General features: G+C 32.8%; 1 protein-coding gene across 1 annotated transcript; it reads right to left on the bottom strand.

Moving 5' to 3' along the window:
- Positions 1-1,710: 1,710 nt before the first annotated feature.
- Positions 1,711-10,598, bottom strand: LOC140439240 (probable serine hydrolase). Its single transcript, XM_072529031.1, has 3 exons — positions 10,340-10,598; positions 5,162-5,651; positions 1,711-2,321 (listed from the first exon to the last, which is right to left on the bottom strand). The coding sequence occupies exons 1-3, from the start codon at positions 10,523-10,525 to the stop codon at positions 1,957-1,959; spliced, it is 1,041 nt and encodes a 346-aa protein (XP_072385132.1). The 5' UTR covers positions 10,526-10,598; the 3' UTR covers positions 1,711-1,956.
- Between the last annotated feature and the right edge of the window lie 532 nt (positions 10,599-11,130).

Here is an 11,130-nt window from a genome sequence, read left to right as displayed (position 1 = left end):
TTTCATTGGGCAGAATCAGTCTTTGTTTCCGCAGGTTATGCTCTTTTTATTAAAGCGATAACTTTTATGAAATTGTCTGTTTCATTGAAAGTCAAAAGAAAGCATTTACGAAAACCAGAAATATGGCTACCATTTATTCATAAAAAATATTTGTAGGTTTTGAGGCGAAATTTTTCTTTGTCTGGATCGTCTGTATGAGGCCTCTGCGATTTTTTGTCATGTATGGTGAAAAGACTGGCTATATAAGCTACTCTCTTGTCGTAACTGCCCAAACTCCAATATTCGGGAAAAATTTCTTTCAGCTGATTTTCAGTGATTTTTGTTTTGCACTTTGCTCGGCTTAGTGGCAGAGGTTGAAATGGTCTTTCTGGAATTATTTTACCATTTTTTGTAATATATGGCTTCCCGAATTACTTTTTTTTTCGTAATTATCTAGCCTTTCTTGTGTCCGGTGGTTTTTGCAGCTTTTGACGTGATTTTTACGCTCTAAGTAAAATTGCTTGTAGTATTATTATTTTGTCATCAAAACAGAATTGCTTTTAGGAATGTATCTGCTATCAACTCATCATCAACAGACACTTTAAACAAAAAACTTCTGGACATGTGTTATTCGCAATATCAAACCAAACTGAACTGTGTTAGGCTAAATTATTTTCTGCATGTAATGTTTCATTAGCGCCTAGTAACATAAGTCACCGACGGGACAACAAGAGACAGCAAGTTTCAACTGGCTCTCTTCACATAAGTCGACTTAAGTGTTTATTCACAAACTCAAGTCGGTATTTTCTCAGTATGGTTATTATGCACACTTCGCAATAACAGCTGTAAAAATGCATAGTAGACTAAAGTGCTTAGAGCCGATGATAGTATTACAAATCACCTACACATTTTTATCAAAAAAAAATTCGGAAAATTTGACTTATGTGCCTACTCACCTCAGTCACAGAATTAAAGTAGACTGAACCGGATCACTGAGATCTCTTAATGATAACGTGTTTCCCATCGTTGGCACCAAAACATCTATGAAAATTCCAACGCTGAAGAAATCTTTTTTCGATTTCTTTCCATTCATCAGCTGTTTTTGGAACATGAAAACAAAAAAAGTTATATACTTTTTTTTCTAGGAATTGACATACAGTTGTCAAGACACAGTACCAGTTGAAAGAGCATTGGAAGTGTCGAGTCTGAAAACAACAACTACTCAGAAGAACGTTCTAAGAAGTAGCCTGAAAAAATGAGACCACCTCCGATGCTAATTAAAAGGTCTAAAAAACGACCAGCAGGCGAAGAATCACCTACTGAAATATCAAAAGTTAGTAAAAAATTGGATAAAATTGCCAAGGATGCATCTGATGAGAAGCCCTATGACCAGTTTGGTAAGTTTATTGCATCTAAACTCCATCACCTACCACAGCGACAAGCCAACTTGCTGCAACAAGAAATTAAAAACTGCATTATTCATTCTAAGCATCTTTAGAGGAGCAGATTGTTGTTATTGGATTATCACCATTTCCTAGTCAATCATTTGCTTCGAGTTTTGCCTCTTCGATGAACAACGACAACGATGATGGGCATATGTTGAGTCAGGTCATGATACAACAATAAACGATGATGCAACATTTGACGAGATTATAAACATCTCCTAAAATGACATTATTTTTCTTCATATTGAAATTATGTAATCAAACTATCAAAAATAAACAACAGATGTAAAAATAAATATTTTAATAAATTGAAAATACATATTTTATGAATAAATTATATTTATTTTGTCACTAGATTACAAATTATGATCCCTTGTTTAATTTGTTTTTTCTTTAGTTACCTATATCCTTGGTTATCGAATAGTTAACTCCATTCCTTCAATCACAGTTGGCAGTTGGATTTTTTTGTTTTATTGATAAATAACTTTTGCAGCCTTATTATTTTCGGAACTGCTTCTTTAAAATCGTTTTTCTAGGTACTCTCTATCCTTTTTTCATTATTCACAATTATGTCTTCGGTAATGCCACCCTTACTTCTATCTTTGACGTTATTTTTCCTAAGAAAATTATTGATTAAATCGGAAACATTTTCTGGATGGTTTAGATGCACGTGGTGACTACCAGAAACATAATGAAAATCAAAATCGGAACTTGATCTTTTTACAACATCGATGACTTCATAAAAGTTTTCCTTGTCCTCGTAATAAACCGAATCCTTGGCTTTTGCTATAAAAATAGGCATAGTGATCAGTTGGGCTAATTCAACCAAATCTCTTTGACAATATGTACTAAAGGAACCAGTCTTCAGTCTTGGATCTCTGGTGAAATAGAATTTTCCTGAAAAACGACAAATTACAGTTAGAGATGCAAATGAATATACATAATATAACAAATTACGACTAATAAATATTGTTATACCATTTATAGTCCAGGGGTCAGAGATTTGATCTCTAAAACCTGGGCGAACAAGCTGAATTTTCCTGAGAATTGTATCAATGGAAGTAATAATGAAAATCGTATACAATGGCAAAAATCGCGCAACGTTTATTTATTTAACAGCTTTACAGAAACTGACTTCATTTGCAGAAAAATGCAAAAATTGCATATGAAAGCTTTAAAACTATTTACTGCTTCAAGCATTTTGAATTTTGTCGATAGGACGATCTGGGCAAAAGATATCCAATTTTTACCGTCGAGTTGATACAAATTTTATTTAATGAAATTGATTTCGCGCTCCTGACATTCAAAATCGCCGATCGCTTCAAGCGTTGTTTCTGAGAGAACAGCTCATTACAGAAAAAGTGCTAATTAACATGTTTGTTCAAAATTATCTCAACTGCATTTTTTGTTCGAAACATTTTTTTCCACGGCGTACAGATTCTTGGTAAATAGATTTTTTTCGTTTTTTTCCCTACGAGGGATAGTTTTAGGGGTAAGCCCAGGGGCGAGAGTGGCAAACATTTTTACATCTCTTTGGGGTCCCAAATTTGACATTTTCAGCAAAATTCAGCTTGTTCGTATAATTTTTTGAGGTTAAGTGGCATTTTCATCTTTGACAACTGGAGTATTAGAAAAAAAGCAATCTTCTATACAAATGAAGATCAAATATGCTCCGGGCAGACGAACTGGTGAGTAGAAGGGTATTCTTTTGTCCTAGACTGAGAAATTGGAAAAAGGATGCAAAAGGAAACAGTGAGCCATGGATAGAGTACCCGCAGTATAATTAATGGCTGCGACCCATCATACAACAGTTGTTACCGATCACGGGTATTGGATACTGAGAAGAACAATCACAAGACAGCAATGCCTTCTCGGTCATCAACAGATAAAATCATTAAACCTTCTCAACCTTCCCAAAAAAAAGGTCTAACTTTGATTATAGTGTAGCATTTGCAAATTCTTTGAAATACGAGTATATATTGAAATATATTGAAATCACCTCGTACGTATTAGAAGACGAAATAATTTTTTTAATTCCTCTTAGCGTCGCTGAATAAAATAAACCATTTTTAGAGTTGTTTATATTTCCTCGGTATTCTTTGATCATAAAACCGCTCGATATATGCGTTTCAAATAAACAGCCATTTAGATCGCTGAGAAGTTTTTGCCGGAAAGATAATTGTTCACTCTCTCGGAGGCGTTGTCAGGGACAACTGCTTTCAGCGTTATGTCCAAATTTTTCGTCAAATTTGAAATATTTCTTTGTTTTTCGTCTAATGTTATGGAAGATTAGTATCTTTGCAGTCAATTGTGCAGTACGTGTCACATTACGTGTAATGGTTCCAGTTTTGTAAAAATGTGCCGTTGATTTGTTTCAACCTCACCTTTATTTGTCTCTGGTCGTCTTAAACGAATAGGACATACGTAAGTTTTTTCTTCTTCATTATTTTGGTATAAATCTCTGTAACTATTAATATAGTGTTTTTTGTGCCATCTGTATTTTTGTAACTGTTTGTGGTGAGACACAATAAATGTTTGTTTTATTTCTCTGAACCATTTTGTCTTAATTAGACATTAGAAAAGTATCCTAACCATTTTTGTATTTCTAATAATTATTTCAATAGTTACAACTAGTTGTTGTAATCGTTATAATTTGGCACCTCGAAGCGGCGTCCATTTTAAATTGCTAGGGGTCCTTCCTGTTGTTTGTTTTGTTTGCCCATTTGTTCCAGATTCATATCAGTACCCCTTTGTTTCATTTTTGTAGTTGCCCCAAGCCAACCCCATTGCCGTTCAAATTATCCACGACCCAGCTCTCCAAACAAACCATGAGTACCGTTCGCACAGTATGGCTTATTTTGCTTGCCCTATCTCCATCCCAGTAACTTCTGTCCCAATTTTCAAACCCCTATAATTATACCATATGTGGTAGGCAAAATATTTCGTTACGATAGTAGTTAATGGGAGACCAGCTTGCTGAATTTGCAGCAGAACAAAAATTTGTGATTACTAATACTTATTTTATAGTCCTACACAGACGATTACCTGGAGATCACCTCAGGATACTCCGTACCAAACAATGAGTCAAATAAATTAGATTATGATTAACAACATGTTCCGTAACTCTATAACATAAGCGCATACAGAACAATAACTTGAAAAGTTGCCTAGAATCTTCACAAGACATAAATCTAACAAGATACAAGAGAAATTCCTCATAGGGCCAAGCTATAGGGCCTGACAAATTTTGTGAAAGAAATATAATGGTTAATAACTATATTTAAAAAAATCTATATAACATCTAAACATGGACAAGAAAAGTGTGAGAAACATTTTTCATGGAGGTTAAATCTGGAGGTTAATGAGACAGCTGGAACCACAACCTGCTACAGGGAGGAAAACCTCGACTCAGATGGATAGACGACGTCGTACAAGATGGACTAAGAAGATTGAAAACCCGACGATGGCGGCAGCGAGCCAATAACAGCTAAGAATGGATAGATGTCGTGAGGTAGGTTGTTGTCCTTTAAGGCTGTAGCGCCACGGTAAGAGTAAGTATATAACTGCTAAAATTCCCCAAAGATACGAATCTACTTCAATGCTATACAGTTAGCAACAGGTCATTATTCCTAAGAAGCAGTGAATAAAATGAAGATCGCGCATTTAGTTACCGATATTATAGAAGAACTTAACACTTTCAGAAAAAAAAACTGTTACTGCGTACACCTATATCTTACCTGGATTGACTTCAGAAGGAGCTATATTTCTTTCGTAGATATATTTCGCATTTTCGGGCAAAATAGAATGTTTATGAGCTGTTGAGACTAATTTCTTTATTTCTTCTATGGTATAACTGGGAGGTTCCCCACTAGTTAAGAAATTATTATATTTGAAAAACTTTTCGAGTGCTGCCGCATAATGCTGGTGTTGTTTTTTACTGACCATAGGTTTAACTGCATCTAAACATATCAAATAGTCTACTTCCGAGGGGTAGAGCATTGAATAAATATATGATGTGACAGCGCCGAGTGAGTGTCCCATCAATGATGTGTTCGGCCATTCAAAGGTTTTTGATAAGCTTTTAATAACCAGTAAGTAATTTGCCATATGATAAAGCATTCCTTCAGGATGTTTTGATGAGTAACCATGTCCTGGTAAATCTATGGCTAGAAAGCCTACATTTCTGTTAAGCAGAGGTATTAGTCTATCGAATGACTGGCAATTATCCTAAAATTAAATTATATAAACAATAGTATTTAAGAGCATAAAAATGACAAATATTATTGGGCAACCATAGTTTAACTTTTAATGAATTATTGATTATTAAACAAAATACTTCTATAAAATTGTCGTTATGAGTATTTTTAAGCAGGTGTTTGTACTATGAGGACGTATATTATTTGTGAGTTAGGGTTTAAAAAGAAAAGGGGGCTTAAAAGGAAATACTGCTTAGAGCACATATAATTAAGTACAGCTGGTTCTTAAAAAAACTGGTACGACACTTAGTAAGATTTGATCATTTTGACCAGTGTAGTTGATTGGTCTGATATTATATATGACAGACAAATAATAAAATAAACAAACAAACAAAAAACAATGGATTACATATGTTAATTTATAAATTGTAATAATTATTAAGGTCTAAATTTTGATATTATTTTGAATTCCTGCATTTTATAAAGAGTATATAAATGATAGTTTTTACATAAAATAGGTTTGTTGTTATTATTTTTATTATTATTAAGAAATAAAACAAACAACTTAACTCAACAATATATTAAAGCAAGAATTATAATCAAATTAACAGATAACTGAGGACTATCACAGTATTGATAACAGCTTGTAGTCTTCGGTCCATCTGCGTAAAAGGAACTATGAAATTGTCTTCTTCAGAGAGCTCTCTCCAAACCTGTTGTATACCGTGCCACAGCTCTTCAGCATTTTGAGATATAAAATTACGCCGATACAACCGTTTTATAATAACCTCCCACACATTCTCGATTGGGTTTAAATCTGGACTGTAGCTGGGCCATGGTAAGGTTTCGATGTTTTTATTCTGGAGCCACTAGTTTATTATATTTGCAGTGTGAATAGGACAATTATCTTGTTGGAGGTTAAAATTACTTTCTGGATACAATTGTTCTACATTGGGAAACATGATGTTTTCTAGAATATTCAGATGTCTGCCCAATAAATCTCCCATCAATACGCCATACCATTCCTATTCCTCTAGATGAAATACATCCCCATACATTGGCGCTAAAATGACCAGCTGCTCGATATATATATATATATATATATATATATATATATATATATATATATATATATATATATATATATATATATATATATATATATATATCAACATATAGAGGACATATTAAATCTATTATTATCTGTTCTGATGGTTTAAAGCAAATATAAGTCATGATTGCTTCTGTTGTGGTGTAAGAGCTTGTTTTTTTGCTGAAGTTTGGTACCTAAGACAAGATGCGTTAATTTTGCGCCAAGTTGTTGTCTTTCTTCCCGGAAACTGTGACATAATTCTTGTAGTTTTCGCATCTTCAAAACGATTATCTTCTAATCTCTCCAAAAGTGTACGATCTTCATGAGCGATAGATATTTTTGGTATTCCAGAACCTTGCTTTCTTTCGAGCGTTTCTTGTTCTCTCCATCTTTTATTAATATTAAAAACTGTTGTTCTGCTTACGTTTTATACGACAAAAATGAAAGTATGTGTCGGAAAACAGCCAATAGGGCCGTATGAGCAAGATACTTCTAATATTTCCTTAACACCAAGATTATGTCAACCGATATGGGGATCCAAACGTAATGTAACGATGGATAATTTTTTTACAAGCACTGTTTTAGCGGATAAACTTTGGAACGATCATGGACTCACGACAATTGGAACTCTTAGGAAAAACAAACTTCAAATTCCAGCTGAAATGAAAATGAATAGGCCTAAAAAATTTATGATGTTTGCATTTCAAGACAAAACAACTTTAGTTTCATACATTCCAAGAAAAAATAAAAATGTATTTGTTCGTTAAAGAATGCAGCGTGATGATAAAATAGACATGAAGACCGGAAAACCAGATATAATTTTTGATTATAACAAGACGAAAGGAGGTGTGTGGTCGACAAATTGAGTGCAGCTTATAACTATGCACGAATCACAAGACGTTGGCCGATGGTAATTTTTTATGGATCGTTAAATATAGCTGGTATTAACTCATTTGATATCATTATCATCATTGGCTCCACAACCCATGGTGGGTCTTGGCCTGCTCAAGGATAAGTCTCCATTCTCTCCTATTCTTCGCCTTAGCTTTCCAGTTTCGTACTCCAAACATTCTCAAGTCTTTCTCCACCTGATCCTTAAGTCGTGCTCTGGGTCTGCCTCTCTTCTCACTCCATCGATTCTTTGATTATAAATATGTTTTGACGGCTCCATCTCCGCAGCCAGTTTATTTTGATGGACCTAATAATATCAGGTTTGTCATACAAGCGGTAAAGTTCGAAATTATAGCGTCTGTGCCATAATCCGCCCTCCTGTACTCCTCCATAAATATTCCGAAGGATTTTACGCTCAAAGCATCTTAAACGTTCTTCATCGCTCTTTGTCATCGTCCATGTTTCCGACGCGTAGGTGAGGATGTGCTTTATAAGAGTTCTGTATATCACTAGTTTCGTTCTTTTTGTAACTAGGTTTGTTGTTAAAAATTTTTTTATTCCATAATAGGCTCTATTTGCCAGATATATCCGTCTGTTAATTTCTGCACTTACTGCGTTATTCTGATTAATTTGTGAGCCTAGGTAAATACACTCTCTTACTCCTTCGAAGGTATATGTTCCGATCGTTAGATCTTCGGGTTGTGCTGCTTGTATATAATTTGATACTTTCATATACTTCGTCTTACTAGTGTTAACCTCTAGTCCCATTATTTTTTTTGCTGCTTCAAGCGCCTTGAATGATTCGACCACGTCCGCCTTTCTTCTTGCAATAATGTCGATGTCATCGGCGTCCGCTAGTAATTGTACGCTGCGATTAATAATAGTTCCTCTGGTTGTTATTCCAGATTCTCTTATCGCTTTCTCTAGTGCAATATTATCTCATTTAATATATTTGACAATAATTCAACAGAAAAAAAATTAAGAAAAGAAATATTTTGGAGGATCTTGGATACCAATTAGTTGAATCACACGTGAGAAAGTTCACTAACCTCATCGGTGTACCAAGAACAATTAAACTGAGAATTCAGGAAGTATATAACATTACCGAGGTCGAAGAGGAACCTTCAAGAGCTAATACAAATGGCTGATGTTTCTTTTGTTCCAGTAAAAAAAAAGAGGAAGACTAGATTCACATGTCATCGTTGTAAACATTTCATATGTTTAAAACATGTGACTCCCTCTGTAAAAAATGTACTCAATGTGTCGATGAATTTACTAGATAGTTTTTAACAATAGTTTTGTTATCTCTATGATATAACCATAAACAGCTCGATAAAATTAAATTTGAGTTGTTTGTTTTTGTTTTGAATTGTTGTTTTTTTTAGTGTTTTGTTAATGTTTAAGAGGCTAAATAAATTAAAAATAGGTATTATTCTTGTTTAATTTCACTCCCTCAAGAAGTAAACAAAAGCCTACGCTTGAAAGTGGGTCAATGGAAACATTTTTTTATGTCCGCCTCTGAGACTGATGTTAATGTTCAGAAAACCTATGTTAGTTGCGGAAAGTTAGGTAAAGACACAGGTTATTTTCATGAACGCTCTAGACTCAGTACATCAAAAAGAAATAGGTATATGTCTGAAAAAACTCTTACCTTGCAAGCATAAGAACTCATTTTAAATTTAGTCCAGTACTTTGAATTAGAAAAAATAATGGGGGACCGTTGGAACCGTTCTCATCTTTTCAATGAAATATTAGAAATGAAAACATATGTTTAAAATTTTGCAACAATAATATTTGAGCTAAATAATGTTTCATCCTTTAAATAATTTTACAGTTACCTCTTAAATCAACACACTGTAACTATTATAAGTATTTAATTATATTTCTTTTTTTTTTTCAAAAATTTTAAAGCAATACTACCATTTTACATTTTATTTATTAGTAATATATATTCTTTATCTATGTTTGATATTGTCAAATTTTACAATATAGTCCATGATCGGAGCAATAGCTACTTTCTTCAATAGTCACTTGCTGTTGCGTGGAGCAAATTTCCGACTTTTCCTATGCTTTAAAATCATGAGGCACGAGTAAAGAACCATGGACTCAACTGTAACTATGTTGTATAATAGTACTACTGTTTATAGAAGTTTTATATTTTGCATTGTTAGTTGCCTATTATGAAGATTATTAAAGAACCATAAATATATAATCAATTCTTGATTAAATGTACAAAAAATATTTTTTGTCATTTTGTATAGTTATTGACTTCAAATCGATATAAAAATAGCCTACACAATGCTTTTAAGGTGAATTTATGTGAATGAGTATGAAACCAACTTTGTATTTTGTATTGTTAGTTGCATATTATAAACAGACTGTTGGTGGAGAATTAAAATGTTGATAAAAAAAAATTAATGTGTAGTTTAAATATGATTTTAATTGTTTTGTATGTAATTATACATTATATACATACTCTTATTATCCTTAAAAACATAAACTTCTCTAAATTGAATGTTCAATCTATAATGAGCAAAAATGGGACTATAAAAAGCACAAGCATTCAGAAAAGTAATGTAAAGAATATTATATTACAATTTAGCGATGTAAGAATACAATTGTATGTTTGTTGTGTATTTAGATTTTTAAAATATTGACATATTCATTAAATTATTTTTATGTGTATATTTTTCATGAGAATTGTTTAACGTATAATTACATGACATTCAACTTACTTGCCAGCCATGAATAGTTACTACAGGTCGTAAATCATAAGGTTCCCACCATTTTCCAGCTATATATCCCCAAGGCACTTTTATTTTTATTTCTTTGAACTCTCTTTTTGTCGATGAAGAATATCGATGTATGTATCCAAATTTATATATCTTAAACAGCCATGCTGCAGATCTGGAAGAAAACATTTCTATAACCTAACTTTTAAAAAACAGTTGTCAGATGACGAAATAGTTTTTAATGTAATTCATAGTACATTTTATGTACCTTTGTTATCAATTAAATCGTAGATAAAGTAGTATTAATTGACGAAATGACTAAAGTTATCTAAGATAACTACAGTTTTTTCCTGAGTGACTTCAAATAAGGTCAAGGTCTACCCAACACTAGACACTACAAGACCCTGAACTTTGGTCAGAGCAAAGATCGTGTATTTATTATAATATATTGTATTGTATTAAGTAACCATTTTTTAAAGCAGCAATTTCGAAATTAGAATTAGGTACCGACTCCTACTTCCAAAGCTAATTATTTAATAAGAATAATTTCCTGGCGGGTAAATGAGAACCTTTTACTGACAGAGCCTTTTACTTTATAGTACAAATATAGTGTCATAATAAATATGTATTTATTATGACAGATAAATCATAAAATAAACAAACAATTGATTACATATTATGTAATTCATAAATTGTAATAATTATTAAGGTCTAAATTTTGAATTCCTGCATTTTATGAAGAGTATAATATAAATGATAGTTTTTACATAAAATAGGGTTGTTGTTATTGTTGA

The sequence above is a fragment of the Diabrotica undecimpunctata genome, chromosome 4 (assembly GCF_040954645.1).
Source record: "Diabrotica undecimpunctata isolate CICGRU chromosome 4, icDiaUnde3, whole genome shotgun sequence".
Classification (NCBI taxonomy): Eukaryota; Metazoa; Arthropoda; class Insecta; order Coleoptera; family Chrysomelidae; genus Diabrotica; species Diabrotica undecimpunctata.
This window is presented reverse-complemented; position numbering and strand designations above follow the sequence as displayed.